This window comes from Pantherophis guttatus, chromosome 1, assembly GCF_059756535.1.
Source record: "Pantherophis guttatus breed Tessera chromosome 1, ASM5975653v1, whole genome shotgun sequence".
Taxonomy (NCBI): Eukaryota; Metazoa; Chordata; class Lepidosauria; order Squamata; family Colubridae; genus Pantherophis; species Pantherophis guttatus.
The window spans coordinates 255,578,213-255,597,320 of NC_142063.1; the positions used below are offsets into that span (position 1 = coordinate 255,578,213).

General features: G+C 36.6%; 1 protein-coding gene across 8 annotated transcripts in view; it reads left to right on the forward strand.

Moving 5' to 3' along the window:
• The window catches only part of LAMA2 (laminin subunit alpha 2), a 437,012-nt gene that overhangs the window by 159,778 nt on the left and 258,126 nt on the right, over nucleotides 1-19,108 (forward strand). For all 8 annotated transcript variants that reach the window (XM_060692226.2, XM_060692227.2, XM_087882793.1 and 5 more), the window contains exons 10-12: nucleotides 2,171-2,331; nucleotides 6,322-6,462; nucleotides 11,067-11,240. In XM_060692226.2, coding sequence (XP_060548209.2) covers nucleotides 2,171-2,331; nucleotides 6,322-6,462; nucleotides 11,067-11,240 — 476 coding nt within the window. The remainder of the gene's footprint in view (nucleotides 1-2,170; nucleotides 2,332-6,321; nucleotides 6,463-11,066; nucleotides 11,241-19,108) is intronic.

Here is a 19,108-nt window from a genome sequence, read left to right on the forward strand (position 1 = left end):
AAAAGTTTTCTTTAACACATGAGGTCAATGTCCTTCTGCCAGTATGAAGATTTTTAAAGGAGAATAAAACATTTAGGCTTAGTTAACTCTAATAAAAACTCATTTACCTATTTGCAGAAACCCTTTCTTTATTAAAGTAAGGAAAAGTTAAATGTTCTATTATCAACCAGATAAACTAGAAGAATAGTAACAGTAACAGAGTTGGAAGGGACGTTGGAGCTCATCTAGTCCAACCCCCTGCACACACAGGAGACCTATACTAGGGTTTCGAACCGCCAAATTGCTAACCTTTCTGATCGACAAGCTCAGTGTCTTAGCCACTGAGCCACCTAGCCAAGAATCAACACTGTACTGTCTAATAATGAATCAATCTTACAAACTTACAAATGAAGTAAGGATAAATGTTAGTTGCTCATAACATATACCCAGTGGTGGGATTCAGCCAGTTCGCCCCACTTCGGGAGAACCGGTTGTTAACTTTCTGAGCAGTTTGGCAAACTGTTTGTTGGTGAAATCATTAGGGCAGAGAACCGGTTGTTAAATTACTTGAATCCCACCACTGCATATACCCCTAAACCTAAAACAAGACCAAGACCCCAATTTTACTGAATCTAGATAACCTGGAGAAAGTTAGTCCTTATTTGAAGGAAGGGCTAGAAAATGCATTTATTTTGACAATAGATGTTCCTGACATATTTGCAGATCAGTATGATTGCATATTAGGTGTATTGAAATTGACTGTGTTAGTGCTTGCAGTTTTCAGTAAGGAAAAGTGTGTATTTGAAGTAATATATATATATATATAAAAATCTCTGACTTATTACCCCAAGGGGAATAAGAACACTTTGTTCTTGGAGGATAATGGGATGGGATGATACTGAGTGGCTTTTTGTCAACTTAAAGCTTGTACCTCATGTCTTTCTGTGCATTAATGCAAAGGATTGTGGGATGTAGTTATAATGGCAGCAAAGTACTCTAAGATCATGTTATGTTCTTTATCAGTCCCATTATCGCTGCAATAAAGAAAGGATTCCATTATCATGTTTGCAGAAGGTTTTTTTTATATAAAATCAGAATCCATAGACTGGCCAGGACCTAGTTTTATAGATAAACACAGGAATTTAGATTACATAGGTATTTTCCCTGGAAAAACTTTGATCTTGCACTGCCTGAATCATTTACTGTATGTCTTCTGCTGCATCAATTTGCCACTGCCCTCTACTCTGCCAAGAAACTAAACATTTTTTTAATACTGATAAAAGTTTATTCTGCTGTTAACAAGCGACTTACATGACTACACTGCACTAAAGGGAAAATAAATAAAAATTCAGGTATGTTCATGTTTAAAGTTAGAACATGGTGGCATTGACCCAAGTCTTCCAAGATGTAGGAAGGTACCCTACTGCTTTTTCTTTTTTTAATTTGATTTATATGCCGCCCTTCTCCGGAGACTCAGGGCGGCTTACAATGCGTTAAGCAATAGCCTTCATACTTTTGTATATTTATACAAAGTTAGCTTATTGCCCCCACAAACTGGGTCCTCAATTTACCTACCTTAGAAAGGATGGAAGGCTGAGTCAACCTTGAGCCTTGGAGAGATTCGAACCAGCAGTAATTGCAGGCAGCTGGTGTTAATGACAGGGTGCTCTAGACCACTGTGCTATCAAGGCTCCTTTTTATGAGAAGAAAGGATCCAGGTAGAGCTCATTACACTTGATCTGACATAAAATGTGAACAAGCAATGTGGGAACCAGAGAACGTTGCCTCACAATGCAAGTGGCAGGCACAATGCTTATAAGATTCCATATGGCAGGAGCCATACTTATAAGTTGCTTGTACTGTCCAACAGGGTAGAAAAAGACAATGATGTCACCATTGTTTCTAACATTTCCTACGTCAGTAACTGTTTCTCTTTATTATCAGTACCGTCGCTGGATCCTAGCGCTCCTTTTATTAATTAAACTTTTATTAACCTGCGAAATGCCATAAACTCAATTATTTTTATTGCAACATCATCTTTTGAGGAGGTTCCCCCAAATTAAACATTGATGGAAATGAATCTGATTTTGATCATGATTTTCCACACTTAGATAACTTTCCCAGTTAGAACTCATTCAGTTTCCACTGCTTTAACAATACTGAGCCTTTTGCTGGCTTGATTGTATTGCAGGTATGCATCCTGGATCCTGTCACTGTAAACCAGGTTTTGGAGGAGACAGGTGTGATCGATGTGCATTGGGCTACAAAAACTTTCCTTACTGCGTGCCCTGCAATTGTTCTCTGAAAGGCAGCTTGAATGATGATCCTTGTGAAGGACCTTGCAGATGCAAGGTATGTATTTCTATTTTTTCCCCTTTTTTTCAATGTTTACTGAGTATAAACTTTTCATCTGTAACATATTCCCTTTGTTGTAAATACTTCTGGAGGTGCCATGGTATCAAAATGCCATGACACTGCCCAGCAGTGGGTTTCACAAATTCTTACCACTGGTTCGCCCCACGCGCGCACGCTCACTTTGCTTGCACGCACGGTCTCCGTGCATGTGCCTGGTCTTCTGTGCATGCACTTTGCTCACGCATGTACCTTCCACACATGTGCCCAGCCTCAAAAATGTGACTAAATAGGGCAGCATTACGCCGGGGTCAGTGGGCGGCCCAGCCGCAGTTGCCACTACCGGTTCACTTGGGCCCACCCGCAATCATCGCTACCAGTTCCCTCGAACTAGTATGAACCAGCTGAATACCACCTCTGACACTGCCCCTTGAAGTTCTTCCAATATGGACTTGATCTTTTAATTTGAAGTAACTACTTAGCAAGTTAGTCTTGTTAAAGCAGATTTCTTTTCCAAATAATGGCTTTATGTAAAACAGGTAACACTACAGAGTTTATATAACATCATTGTTTTTCATTTTTTCATTTGGGCACCTAAATACTGATAGAAAAACTTGGAACAGAAAGAAAATCTTCCTAATAGCCTCCCCATCTCTGTCCTTAAGGCCTTGAAGAACTTCCCCTGAGCATTGGGCTAGTGAGATCCTGCAGTTCAGGAAATATGGATGCCACTGTATGGGGGAGTGAATCTGGGACACTTGGAATTGTTTTTCTCTGATGTTTTACTTATTAATTAATTTGTCATATTTACATAACTGCCCATCTCAGACATATGGCTCTGAGTGGCACACAGTGAACCATATTAAAACATAGCATAATTTAATGACAAGCGAACAAACATATATCAATATTTTTTAAAAGAGTAGGAGACAGAATATTTGGTGTGGCAGATAGCCATTTCATCAACTCACCTTTTCTTTGAGATTCCCAAGCCTGTTGACACAGGTTGCTTGTTTTTCATGGCTATTTTTGTGAGCTGCCCAAGCTTATTATATATAAGTTTTCTCACCATATTATTTTCTTAAATAATAAATGAATACATAAATAATGTTTGATTAGCATCAGGGAGACCTAGGTTTATGTCTATATATTCTGTGCAAATATTCACTTTCACCGTGTTGTTGACGGGATGAAATGAAAGGAAACCTTTTTGTAAGTTGCTTTGAGCTCTTGGAGAAAAGACAGGATATAGATGGGCAACTTTACCATGAGCACAAAACAATATGAATACGAATGTTCTCATATGGACCATGATTAACTTAAACAACTAGAAAAACCACTTTAATGCATTTCTACCCAGTGGCTTTCTTGTATGCTAGAACTATGGTGTATTTTACAAATAGTGAAATAATTACAAAAGATAAAATCACATATTAGTTCAGATAGCAACAATTGCTGAATCTGGGTAGCTTGGAAATTTGACTAGACGGGGTGCTATTAGCTGTAGTTAGATATCTTTGTAATAAGGGCAATATAAAAAGAAGATAGGCAGGTGTTTGTGTACAAATAGGATGCTCATAATTTCCCCTTGAAATAAAAAATGTGAGTTAAAATTAATTTCAGGAAGTATACAATATATGCATATTTTCCAACATTGCAGCTGTTTGGAAGTTAAGATGCCCCAGAAGATATTCCAGGGTTTACTACTATTGCTTCTACAGCTGATGATTCATTTTCCCTATCTGAGGTTAAAGAAAGGGAGTGCTCTGATTTCAGATGGGAGAATTAATTATGATGCTTTTTCGTAGCTCTCAAACCTTGTGCACAGAACTTTGTCATTAAGGGAATCCAGGGTTTCCCTCATTTCAGCCCTATTCCCTCAAAGAGGTAGGACCTAACCCTGCCGGTTCTGAAAAGCCTTGAAGATTTGGCTGTTCCCAAGCCACTTGGCCCAGGTTGATAGCAATAGCACTTAGACTTATATACTGCTTTACAGTGCTTTACAGCCCTCTCTAAGCAGTTTACAGTCAGCATTGGCAGTGAAATCCAGCTGGATCTATCCGGCTCGTGTAATCCGGTAGGGCCGGCTGCGGGAGGCTCCGCCCGCCCACCGGGATGTCATCACCTCCCATTTTTGACCCTCTGCACATATTGCCCCCAACAATTTGGGTCCTCATTTTACCCACCTCAGAAGGATGAAAGGCTGAGTCAACCTTGAGCCTGATTTGAACTGCCAAATTGCAGGCAGTCAGCAGGTAGCAGAAGTAGCCTGCAGTACTGCACTAACCACTCTGCCACCGTGGCTCATTGGTGCCACCGTGGCTCACCATGCCATAGACTGAAATGGATGCAGGTGTCCCTGTTTCTAGTGAGATTTCTTTTTTTAGGAGTCTCAGTGTTATTTTCTTGTTATATATTCTGATTTTGTGGTTTTTCTCTATTCACCTCCCACAATTTCTTTGGTAGATGGGTGGCCCGATAAATAATTGAAATAAACAAATAAGCAAGGATGAGACAAGAGCTTTGAGGTCAAATGAATAGGGTTGTTCTGTCTCAGACTTATCCTCTTTCTTTATATTAAGCACAAATAAGTAGCATGAGAACAGATCAACTTCACACAAATGAAACTAACTCAAGGAGGCTTCTACAATTATTTCTCATAACTACTGGTGAACCTTGTGTTTAGCCTTTACTTCCAACCCAGGAGTATTTTTTTATTTGTTTCTTGAAGTTGGCTGTGTCTATTTTAATTTAAAAGAAAGTGGTACTGTTCATTGATATCTCTTTTAATAAGGCATCTGTCAAAAGTTATAATAATATATACCATCTGCCCTGATACCCCCCTTTCCTCTTTTTATTTAAAATTCTTTTTTTTTCTCCTCAGTTGCTTTTCTTTTATGAGAAATTGTACAGTTCAGAAATTACTTTTAGGTTTGCTTCGGTACATTTATCCAGTTCTTTAGCTGGAAGGCAAGTGAATTATTTTTGATAGATGTGTATCAGTAGAGATTCACAATGCTGGCTATAGCTGGAGAATCATGATTTCCGTAAAAGGGTCAGCCTTCACTGGCCTGCAGTCAACTATATTTGGCATACCATACTGCAGCAATTATAATAATGTGCGCAGTATTTTTGATGAACATCTTTCTAAAATAATCCTTTCTTGGCTGAATTGGAGGGTAGAGTGACATTATGGCATAAAAACCATGATCCAGATTGAGACCAGAGCAAGAAGGAGTTATAGCTTTTGGTAAATCCCTGTGCTTATTTTGCATTTGGGGGGGGGTCTGCAGTAGCATCTAATGAGCTCTTTAAAGAAAAATATATTTTAACCCTTTGCATTTCATTTCAAGCAACATATATAAAAGCAGATTGCCATAGCGAAGCTAGACAGTAGAGTGGTGTGGTCCTGTTATCTTTTTTTTTCCTTTTTAAAAACATTTGCAGATTGTAGAACAAGGAATGTATTATTGGAAATGGCCTGCAATTGTTTTTAGCAGAAGTCAAATGAAAGCAGACCCCACACATTTTTGAAAATGAAATAAATCAATGCAGCCGGATGATTCCTACACTGTGTATACAGCTTTCCACTGTTTGGTGCCAAAGCTGAGAATTCTTAACACACCTGGAAAAACACTATGTTGTGGAATACTGCTGTAGTTGCTACAAGCGATTAGAATTGTGACTTTGTGCTTCACAATAAATTTAGCTCTATCCAAACCAAATATCCCTATGTTGGTCATAATGATGAATGTGGTGGTACTGGTCTCCTGTTGCACTTAGACCAATCAGAAAGTAGTTAGAAAATGGTGGCTGGACCACTATGTGTCCTCTGAGGTGAAATTTGGGATCTTTTATATGTTGTCTGTTGACAGAAATATATCATTAGATATATGCATATCACATTAAACAAGCAAAAGCAAAGAAGAGGCAGCTAGATTTACTTCTCCTGCATGATAGAAAATCTAATATTCTCCTGTGAATTCCTAGGTCTATGTTGAAGGAAAGAATTGTGATCGCTGTAAAGCCGGCTTCTTTAACTTGCAGCAAGACAACCCCCAGGGCTGTGAAGCATGTTTCTGTTCAGGAATAACAAATGACTGTACAAATTCTCACTGGACTTACAGCACGGTAAGGAAAAGCAGAGAAATGCATACATCCAACAAGCATATCTTTTGCTTTAAATACAATCTTAACATAAAACTCACTCTGTGGACTTTTTCTTTAACTTGCATATTTTCCCTCCTCAGAATAAACAACATGATTCTTCCTAGATGAAAGCCAAATTTTCTAAATTTTCACACTGGAGAGGTATTCCATTATCCATGCCAGAGTGAAGAATGCAAACAAAACAATTTCCTCAGGGAAATTTAGTTTTTGGCTGTAAAAATATATGAAAGAAATGGAAATTATATGATTTTTCAAACGTAGATTGATAAAATATATACGGATTGATCTGTATTCTGCTTCTACAATTGAACTTCCATCCTGTTCTGGAAAATTCCTTAATCCTCCAGATCTAATCTGGTGATGCACAGGATGCTGTGGGAGCAAAAAACATCTGTAGTTAATCTTACAGTTCATAGATGGATAACTCACAGCCTAGTCGCCTACAGTTGTGACTCAGACACAAACTATACACACTGGGAAGCAAGGAAAAGCAGACAAGGGATTCCACCATCAGGAGTGTGAGGAAAATATCTGAGATCACCAATAGGCCCCCTAATTATACTTACATGCCCAGGGGCAAGGATGTTTTTGAGATTGCTAAATTGATGTATCCATGGATGAGTAATGTTTTTTGACATTTATGGTAGCAGGAATGAATATGCATACAAGTGAAGGTGAAGGTGAACAGAATTTATGTTTACCTGCTGGTGCATTTGTAAATATGCTTTCAGACCCTAATACCTGTCCATTGCCTCACTGACACTAAAATGCGAAAGGAATAACCACTCTTAATCTTGGTATTGGATTCATAATTTACCTGCTCAATATTTAACTGTGAGATTTGCCAATAACCTCTGCATATTTCACTGGAATAATAATGAGATGAATTATTTTTTTTAAAAAAAAGTATTAAGAAGTCTTCTAGAAGGAAAGTTTTACTGAATGTAACAGTCCAAAAAGATGTGGAACTTCAAAAGATTCAGGATTGTAGTGGGAGGTGATGGAAATCTGTCACAACTACCAGCAGCTGCTCCAAAACCAGCTCTGTATAGTATCTGATTAGCATTCACATCAGCCAAAAATAATAATAATAATAATATCAATTTAATAATAATAATCTTCGGCACATTGGCCAAATATAATAATCTTGGGCGCATTGGCTCAGCGGTTAAAGACAGTTGTCAGCTGGAGAGCTTACAGCCCGGGTTCAATATCTGAGCTCCGTGCAACAAAGTGAGCTCCCGTTACTTGCCCAGTTCCTGCCCTCCTAGCAGTTCAAAAGCAAGTGGTTTAATAGGTACCACTTTGATGGAAAGGTAACAGGGTTCTGTGCACCTTTGGCATATAGCCATTCTGGTCACATGATCATGGAAAATGTCTTGGGCTTTCTCAGCCAAGAAACGGAGATGAGCACTGTGTCCTAGAATTGACTATGACTGGACAAGGAAACCTTTACCTTTACCTTTTTACTCCTATGCAATCTAGACCAGGAGTAAGTAGATTTCATCTGAATTATATTTGCTGGAAAGAGCACTGCCAGGTAAGTATTGAATCCTTACCTGAAGAAAATAATACAAATAAATGCTCCCCTTCATTGGCAGATCTCATCCTTTCAACATATAGTCAGGAAAATATCAATTTGGCTACAGTTTATCTGGATACATGAGAATAGGCAAGGAAGTAGTGAACCTTTCTGCATACAGTCTTTAGTAACACTGAGGTATGGATGTTATAGGATGGTAGATCATCACAAAGGATACTTTAAACCTGATCTGCCTATCAGAATATATGACATTTTGCATAACTGACAATTAAGTAACAACTGAAAACAGTGAATTAGAAAGAAATGAGCAAGTCAAGCAGGTTATTCAAGAAAGGTGAATCCCAGGACTATTGCTAAGGCTGAGAGTTAACATCTGAACATGACTTGCTTAACATTCTTATTTTATTCATAAATAAAGCATTGGTGTTCTTCCAATGTAATAACTTCTAACCAAAACAAGACTGCATTACAGGTAGTCTTCAACACAGAAGATTTCATACAGTGACTCTTCAAAGTTACACTGAAAAAAGTGACTTATGACCATTTTTCACACAATCATAGCATTCCCATGGTCCTCCTGCGATCAAAATTCAGACGCTTGGCAACTGACCATATTTATGATGGTTGCAGTTCTGGGGTCATGTAATCACCATTTGCGACCTTCTGACATGCAAAGTTAATAGGAAAGCCATAGTCACTAAACAAACGTGTTACTAAATTAACAACAGCAGTGATTCACTTAACAACGGTGGCAAGAAAAGTTGCAAAATGAAGCAAAATTCACTTTAACCAAAGTCTCACTTAGCAACAGAAATTTTGGGCTCAATTACGGTCGTAAATTGAGGATTACCTTTTAAGTGTATTAAATGTAGCAGATTATCATAATATACGCAAGGAAATGATGTAATACTGCTTAAAAGCTTTCCAAAATACCAGTAATGTAACATATTTCTTCTTATTACTTATACTGTCTCTGACCACTTAATTAAGTCCAGTACTAGCACTCTTCTGGGCTTAAGTCCCTTATAGGCTTATAAGTAATATTTCACCATGATATTGCAAGCAATTTGTAAATTCAGACAATAAATAATTTGGATCAATTTGCTTATCCTCAAGCATTTCATTAATTAAGAGTGCTCTATTTGAATTGATCTTGGGAAAAATGTTTGACTTAGATACGTTTTATCTTTGTTTACTGTATCAACCTCTTTTAACAATCCCATAATCCCTTGCGGGGTGAAGACTGGGCAACTGAATGGAGCTGAGTGTTTACTGGCCGGATTCCTTTCCTGTCGCCAATGCGGAGTTTTATTCAGCAGATATATTCTCAGAGTGCCAGAGAGAGAAATATCTGCCTCTACCTAGGATCAAACTCACAGCCTCCTGATTGTGAGGCCACTGCACCGCGCATCTTTGTTTACTGTATACGCATACAAAATGAATGTCCCAAAGTTGCTTTTTCGAGAGGCAACTGGACTTTTTTTGGGGGGGGGGTTCTGAAATGTTCTGAAAACATTTCACTTCTCATCCAAGAAGCTTCTTCAGTTCTAGCTGATTTTCCTTTTTGTGAGAAGCCAGCCTCTTTCCAATTAGAAATGCTGTCAGTGTAAAGATACAGATCCACTGACACCTGCTTTTTGCTTTTCAGTTCTGTCTTAATCAGTTATAGAAGTTGGGGGAAGTGAGCTATGAGTTCAATCTGCCCCTCATCTTCCCAATGTCAACCAAGGAGTAAGCAGGAAAAATACAGGACAAAAAATTTAAGACTAAAAAAATTTCCCGTAAATCTGAAACAGGCTTTTATTGTTGGAGAAGAGTTGTAAGAATTTTAGTAGTTGCCTTCAAGAAAAGTCTTGTCATATGACATATGTTGAGTTTTAATACCCTGATCTTGGTGCATCATTATCTTCTCTCATTTCCAGTTACAGGGTGATTTCATTATTCTTTCTTTCCTTGTTCGCACAGAAAGCCAAGTTTCCATTCCTATCCTTAACCCTGTCTGGTTTTGATAGAGGTTCTTGTTACAGATTCTTGCTAAAATAATCGTAAATCCTTATTCTGTAGCAAGTATTAATAGGATTTCCGTTTTCCTGTTCCGTGTATGATTATGGTCTTATTCTTGTTACATAGAGTTTGGCTAATTTTGCCATAAAGAAATGCATCTAATATGAACATTCTTTTCAATGCCTTCAATGCAACTTTAATCTCATTACAAGTGTGGAATTTTATAAAATTATAATCAGTCAAAATGTCTCTTTTCCTGTTCTCCTTTTTAATTTCTCAGCTTCCTTAAATATGAAGAGAAAACCCCAGTGAGCCATTGAAAGTCATAAGAATGAAACATTCTAAACCTAAACATTTCTTTAGGCTGTCAAGTTCAAGTCAACCATGGATTTTTAAAATATATAGTATGACCTTATCTCAAACAGCTTTTCTCCTTACTTCATTGATGTGTATTCCAGAAGATGGGTTCCTTTAATACTACAAACTAAAACTTGTGTTCCTCTTGATTTGGGAAATTAGTTAATTATTTTGACATAATTTGCTCAAGGAGAAGTATATGAAACCCTATTCTCAATATTAAATGAGAAACTATTAAGGGCCAGTTTTGTGTAGAGATTAAAGTGCTGGACTAGACGTCTGTTCTGATGAGTTCTAGTCTTCTCTAAGCATGAACTTTGATTGGTCCATTTTAGTCCATTCTCTTTCAGTCCATCCCACCGAAGGTTGTTGCAAGGAGATGGGAGGATTTTGTACACTGCCTTGAATTGTGGAAAATAAAAGTGGGATATTATTGTTAATATTAATATGAAAGCAAAGAAAAGGCAAGAAGCAAAGGGTTTGAGGGTGAAGGTTCGTTCTCTGAGCTTGTCAGTTTTATTTCCGAACGTTTCGTTATCAAGTTAGGTAACATCTTCATCAGAGTTTAGGGGATGGAGTTTTAACAGAGTTTTAAAAAGTGGTTTTAAAAAAAATGAAGGAAGTTGTGGATGTCAACTAGTATTTTTCTTTGTTATCATAGATTATGGACATGAATGGCTGGCATTTGACTGATGAATGGGGTCTTGCTAGAATTACTCCTCAGCAGGACAGTTTCGATGGACCTCAGCAACTGAGCATCAGTAACACAGTTGCAAGAACTGTTCTGCAGCCTATTTATTACTGGAGTGCACCCAGTCCTTATTTGGGCAACAAAGTAAGTATTGATCTTTGCCTGAGAGCTAATTTGATGTATCAGTAATGAATATATATATATATATATATATATATATATATATATATATATATATATATATATATATAAAGTTCTCATTGCAACATAAATGTTTGGCCAGTGAAACTGTTAGCTAAAAGGAACTAATGGGCATTTAGAGAATCCATGCGAAAAATGAGGCAAAGGGTAAGTAGACTAAAGCAAAGTATTTCTGCATTAAGAGCCTCCTGGCAGTTTCTAGTTGCAGATATTAGAAAAGCTCACATAATTTGCAATACTATTTCTGTGATGAAATGGCTGGGGGTCTGTTTTATATGGATGTGTATTTCTTTCAAGTAATGTTATCTCCCTTCCTGCACCTTCACGTTTCATTTGTTCTTTCTCAACTTAGCTTGCACAGATACTGCTAGCAGGTCAGATATTAGAAAATATGCAATGATTGATGGAAAACATCAGTGCAAGGTGTTCTTGTCCTAGAATCAAAAGATGATGTGTGGGTAAAAGATACATAGTCTTTGCTATATTGTTTAAATCCACACAGTTACTCAAGAGTCGACCTATTGCTTGTGGCTTTGGGATAGTGCTATAGTTGTTTCAGGTGGGATGGGAAGTACATCCTGTGATCAGCCTATTTCATGTGGTCCCAAGCTAACTTCAAAAACTCTGTGTACTCCTGGTGAAAGAGAGAAAAGACTGTCAGAAAGAGAAGAAAGAGGCTTGCAGAGAGCAGAAGCATTTATCCATTCTCATCTCCCCATTGTTGTTTCCACTAATGCACGGGTGTCAAAGTTGCCGTGTCACATTGCCGTCACATGACGTATCGTGGTAGTTTTTTCCTTCACAGAGCTGGGGTGGATGTGGCCTGTGTGTGACACCCCTACCAATGCATCATGTCTCACTAGATCAGTATCAGAAGAATATCATAATTTCTCCCTCTCTCTGTCTCATTCATACCCTTATACTAGTTCTTATTGATTCTTAAATATTTCTTAATTCTTATTCTTTGCATTATTAAAGCAGAGTAAAATATACTTGAGGCATACAAACATAAGTCCTAGGATTCCCACTTTATTGATAATTAGGCCAATCATTTTTGTTTGATTACTGTTCTTAACTAAGAGAGTAATAATTCAAAAAAACGTGTTCCGTCCTAAGAATCAAAGATTATAGAAAAGCCATGGTAATCTTTTATAATTGTCAGGAAGAATAGAAAACCTCTGAAATATTTTATGTTTGGACAATATATATATATTTGGACAATATGGAAATTTCAGAATGAGAATGGCAAACATATCTTTGGCTTTCTACTCTTAGGGAGCTTGGAACATAAGCAACATGAACCATTAACACTCTAATTCTAAAGCATGTAGCTGAAAGAAGGGTTTGGGTATGACTGGATTGCCTTTTCTAAAATTAGCTCAATTGTCTTTCATTTGAATGCTGCATTAACCCTTTGATTGGACAGTGATAAATAAATCAGACTTTGGGCTGATCTGCATGACCAGCCTGTCCATACCATCCATTCTGCATAATGAGGTTGCACCATTCCTTAAAGGGAGAATTGCCTGATATTTGTTTTGTTTATTTATACCCCTGTAATATTTTTACAAATAATTCAAGGTGGTGAGCATCTCTAGCACACCTTCCTCCTCCTATTTTCCCCACAACAACAACTCTGGGAAGTGAGTTGAACTGAGAGAGAGAGTGATTGGCCGAAGGTCACTCAGCGGGTTTTCTAAGGCGAGAATTGAACTTACACTCTATTTCTTTCTAGCCTGGTGGCTTAGCCACTAGAACAAACTAGACATTATCCTCTGTTTGCCCCCAGCCCACTAAGAAGTCAACTTTCATCTCTTTACTTCTGCTATGTGTCAGAAGTAGTGTTTTCCAGCTATTCCAACCCAAGCTATGCTGTTGGATTTGCTTGCTGTTTTCATTTCATTTTAAGTAAGCACTTTCACTACTGTGCACAGTGACAGGAACATCTCCCCTCTGGTCACTGTTGCTTTCTGCTCTTCGTGGCTATTTTTTTTAATAAGTTCACTAATGGAATAGTGAAAAACTGCCCCCTCCCCCACTCCTTTTTACATGTATGTGTGTCTAAGCAAAACATCAGATACTTGTCATGGCAAAGCAGAGAAAACTGTGGAAATCTAGAAAAGGATTTCTTAATCGAACTTCCTGTCCAACTGGTTTATGCACAAGAGTCAAGCAGTTTAAAGCCACAGTGTGGAAAAGCCCTCTATTAGTCATTAAAAAACAAAATTTGGGATTAAATCAAAGCCATTCTTGATGCCTTTCCGTGATATATCCCTCACCACCAATATGTTGTCTATTTTGTGATAATGTCCTGAAATGAATATCTTGCTCTGATTTCTTTTGGGTATATTGGTGTCCTTCTTGAAGCATAGAATTAGATTAGGTCATATAGAATGGAGGCTGTTTTATTAATATTGTCCATAACTGTTTACTCATAAAAGTTAAACCTCAGTTGAGATTTTCGCTCTGTTCTCTTGTTCATGGTGGAATTTATTTAAATCTCCAGGAACATTTCCCAAAGTAGTTATCTCAAGAGTTTTCTCCTTTAATCTTTTCTTCTTGGTTAAAAGATTGGTTAAAAACCAGAAGGACAAATGGTAAGTAAGGGTTCAATTGCCTCTTTTTCAAAGAATATGGACATTTTGTTCAGGGCAATAGATTTCAACGAAATTCAAGTACATTCAACAGCAGCCTTAAGGAGGGTTTTGGTTCTTCACTCCAAGTAGGATTGAACATTTCTTGTGCTTCTGGTTGATATTTTTCACATAATTTCTCCTTCCGACGTTACTCAAGGAAAGAAAATAAGAGAAACAATGCCTGTTATTCAACTGAGCATGCTCAGCATGTATTTCGTTTGTAATTTGGAAGGACTTTAGTTGCTGTCAAGAGAGCTTCTATATGAATGAAACAATTTGCCTTAATAACTGAATCATATCAATTTTTGATACCACAGTACTACTGAAAACGTGCACAAATTACTGTAGAACATCTTAATTGTCATGTTACATCATGTGAATTATAGCCATGATGACACACACTTAGAGGAGTTAATTAAGCACCTTGCTGTGTAAATAGAATATTGCAGGTCATTAGTGGTAAATTCAATAAAGCATTGTTCTAAATAGCTAAAACTGGATTATATCAGTTTTCCTATATTATATTTGCCTACAGTACTACAAATACAATAATTCTTCTGAATGTGGTTTTCTGGCATTAATTGCCTAGAATATAATTTATACCAGCTTTCTTGAATATTGTGCCCTCAAAATGTACTGTATTATGACCTGATGTACTAAGTCACCTGCTGATTTAGTCCTCCAGAAAGTCCTCCCTGCTATTTCAGTATATATTCTATTTGTAGAGTGTTATTTTTGTTGTGTTCAAAATTGTTTGTTTAGAACATTCATCTTCCATTTTTCAAATTATTCTCAAGACCACTTAGAACTGAACATAAAAGATCCCCGCTATTGGATTTGCACAATGTCCCTAATAAAGAATAAACCTAAAGCTTTTCTTCACTTAATCTGCTATGCTTTGCCATCCATAAGACTAGGAATCAGAGAACATGATTGGAAGAAAAATGAAAGGACAAGAATCCTGAAATAGAAGTACACTGGTGGGGGAAAAAACCCTTATTTTCTAACACTCTCTGAGGACTTAGAATTTATTTTATTTATCTACCTGCAGGCAGTTAAATAAGAACACTGCATATCTCTTGGGCATGGTATGTATTCCACTTGGTAGGATTCAATAGTACAAATAAAACCTTCTAACAGAAGCAGAAACAAATAACCTAGAAGCTCTTGGTTCTCTCTACTGAAGACAAATATGTGTTGTAAGGAGTAATAAGATGCTTATAATTATTTGTGTATATTTGATGTGTAAAAGATCAGCTAGTTAGAGAAAAGTTTTGCTTTGTGAAGATTTGCATGGATAAAACCCGACCAACCCTTGATCTCATAGAAGCTGAGTTGCTTCATAGCTTCAAGGAGAGTATCCAGCCACATTAAATGATTTGTCCAGGTGGAGGACATTGATCTGTACAATTATGGAGGAACCCACATTTTCCTAGCAATTTGGTTATTAACAGACCTTGTAGTTTAATTGTACGTGACACAGGTATGTCTTTGAGCAGGTCAGTGGGATCCCCTTTCAACTTGAAGATGTAGCTGTTTGTGATACATCTTTGAGGAAGTCAATGGGTCTTCACCTTCAGTTTGAAGATATCTCTTGATAAATTATATCTATTAGTAACCATATAAAAAGAAGCAAACAATTCCAGTTTATTTTCTAATTAATGGTAGCTAGGATCTTGATTGCCATAAAGAAACTTTTCTTACAAGTACAAAACGGAGTCCTGAAAAGTTCTTGCCTTTGCTGAAATGGCTAAGAATCTTGAGATTTTATGCATTCTAACCATGAGGAAAGCATCTTCTAACCCCATTTTCTTTCACTTCCCCTAAAGAAGATTCTCTCAGAATCTTCTCTCAGAATTCTCTCACTTATTGGATTAAAAGGAAGCAAAGCAAACATCTCAAATCAGAAGTAGAATATTCTATTATTATCAAATGTTAAGTATCTCTAACAGTGGAAAATTTAAACAGAGTTAAAGATGCCATTCAGAAATACATCCAAATGTCTTAAGTATTTGTTCAGCATGAGAAATATGTATGTCTGAATGTAAATGTATAAGTATTTGCAGTTGGACCTTTTCTATACACACATGCATGTGCACGTACACATACACATACACACACACACTGTAAATATAGTCAGTAGGGTAAAACAGTTGTCTATGTTTATTCTTGCTTATGGTGTGCCTATGCTACTGTTGCTCCTGTCAATCCAGAGTTATGAGGTAATGGTCTATGAATCAGGAAAACTACTGAAGTGTGTATTTGGCCTTCAGTTTAAGAGATGGATGCCTTATCATCATAATAAGCTATTACCATTGATGGGTCACAATTCATTGAGAACACAGTCAGTCTTAATTGGCTCAATTCTGTCAGTTTTCAGTTTTCCTCAAGAAAATGGGTGATGCTTTGCAGATAATAGTCAGTTGCCCAACAAATAGCACATTTAAAAATTCACCACATTTCAGTCTATGTAGGGATAGAAAAAGGGATTTAGCCCCAGAATTGTATGCTTCACAAGAATGATATTTTCCCTGCACTCTTACTTCGTTATTGTCTCTTGAGGTTCAGAGGAAATTATTTTTTTAAGGAACTTGATAAAACTTCCAGCAAATCACTGTATTTTAAAGATCTCTTTTTCATGTATGCTTCCTTTCTAAAGAAGTTTGTCATTAGCTTGAAGGTCTCTTGTGAAGCTGGCCTTTTCCCACCCTTTCCTTGAAGAGCCAAGCATTTGGCACTAATGAAAGTTAATGAAATTCTTATTATAAAATGCAGCCTAGATTATGTTCTAGGGATTAATGAAGCTATGTTGACTTATTGAGACATCTTTAGCTAGAAACTTTTGAAAGAATAAAGCTCTTCAAGAAATAATAGCACTCTTGTTAGATTTCAGGCAATCATCTCAAATACTGAATTATTCTGTTAATTGGCTAATGTTCATTCTTGCTTTTTAATTATTTTCAAAATAATTTGATTCTAAATTCTGATTTCCAGTTGCTATCATATTAATTTTCTGGATTGTGATATTCAGCAAATTCCTTTCCATAAATGTTTATATTCTAAAAAAAGCATTACAAGAATCCATAAAATATATTTTTTTTGTTTTGTTTCTATACTGTAGAAATAGCATATCAACTATTATGGAAGGCACAAGTTATCTATTTATTTATGAAATACACTATATCTATTGACTCCGTCCAGGTAAACTTGCAGAAATGTACAGAATAAAAAAATAATTAATAAAATAATGAGACAATACAGAATATACTAAAATAAGGGTCTTGACATTTTCCCAGCCAATTCCCAAAGGCCTTTCAGAAAGTCCACTGTGTTGTGATAAGATATAACTTAAGAAATAGGAACTTGCCTACTTAAACTTTCCCAGCATTTTTATCCTAATATTTAAATTGCAAGTGTGTAATTTTTGATGTGCAACACTGGCATTGGTGGGCTGCAAAACACTTTGGATGTTAAAAGATGTCAGTTTGACACCATTTTTAGAAGATCACACAGAATTCCTCTTCAGCCATGGCAACCTGCAAATACTAAGGACTTCTAATACGATTTGGAGCAAGCTCTCAGCTGACCTATCAACTCAGTAGTCTTGTGCTAATTAGACAACTGAACACAAACTCCAACCACACATGATCAATTAGGGAGCCTGACAGCACTCATTTCTGAAGTTTTTTTCTAAGCTGAAGAAAAGGAATCTGAGAGGTTTTCACTTCCTTGTATTTTTTTCTGTAGATTAAAAAATAAAATAAAAATTGTGGTGGCTCAATAACCTGTCAGTACCAGAACTGATGGAGTTGAAGGGTTTTTCCTATTCCTTTCTGCTTTTCATTCATCTTTTGTTTTGCTTGTAGGAAAGAACATGACTGATGGGAGCAGTTTCTTTAGCTCCAAATACTTTTATGAAACTAAAACTAATGTCCTCTTATCCTTTCTCTGGTTATAATGGTTGCCCATCTTTGATTCAATTAAGCAAGTTATATTAATAGAGTCAGTCTTTTAATTCAGTGCCTGCTGATTCAAACCCTTTTCATCTAAATCAGCTAAGGTTAGTTGGCACTAGACTTCAATAAATGGTTTGCCATTGAATGCAAACCCTATTGCATTGTTCATTGTTATGTCCCAAAATCTCTTAGTAGAATTCTTACTACTGTAGGATTCTTTGATTATCTTCGCTTCCTTTCCCTTGTCTTCTTTTCTTTTGAAATGTCTGTTTCAAATAATAATATTTGTAATGATTTCCTGGTATTATTTGAAAAGAAGTAAACAAGTATAAGCAGGGAAAAATTATATAAAAAACTATTATTTCTTAAAATAAGATTAGGCTATTGCTTTTCTCCAAAACATTTCCACAGGATTCTACATTTATCATCCTGTCTATTTTTATATCAGACATAAATGAGAGTATTTTCTGAGAACATATTCTTTTTTTTTTTTAAGGTAACTGTCTTTCATGACATTTCATACATGCTGTGAAATGTTGCAGACTCAATGCTTAGAATTGTCATTCTGAGCTTTATAGTTGCCGCCTCCGAGGTCAGCAGAATGGATAGAAATTACATAAAATAATAAAGGCAAAACTGATACATGATTAGAGGGAAGTAAATAGAAGAAAAAGAAATCCACTTAGAAAAATAAATAAATAATAAATAAATAAATAAATAATTTTATTTCTATACCGCCCTTCTCCCGAAGGACTCAGGGCTGTGTACAGCCTATTAAAAAACACAAAGACAAACATCAGTTAAAAATTAAAATTATTACATAATTTGGCTGAAATTTAAAACCCCAAAAATTTAAAACCCAATTTAAAAATCATTAAATTGATATCCCGGCTTGGCAGAACAGCAGGGTCTTGAGGGCACAGCGAAATACACGGAGGTAACAGCAACAGGCACACAGAGAAAAAGAGAGAGAGAGTAGAAAATCCCATTTTATTTATTTATTATTTTTTGAGTGGTTCAATTTATATGCCGCCCTTCTCCAGAGACTCAGGGCGGCTTACAATGCGTTAAGCAATACCCTTCATACTTTTGTATATACCTGTTTAGTAGGGCTTTCGCCTCCCCCCTTCCCCACGCAGTGTTCTTTTTCATACAAAGTCAGCTTATTGCAGTAAGCTTATTTTCACTTACTGTTAATTGTTCTTGGATGTAGCGTATT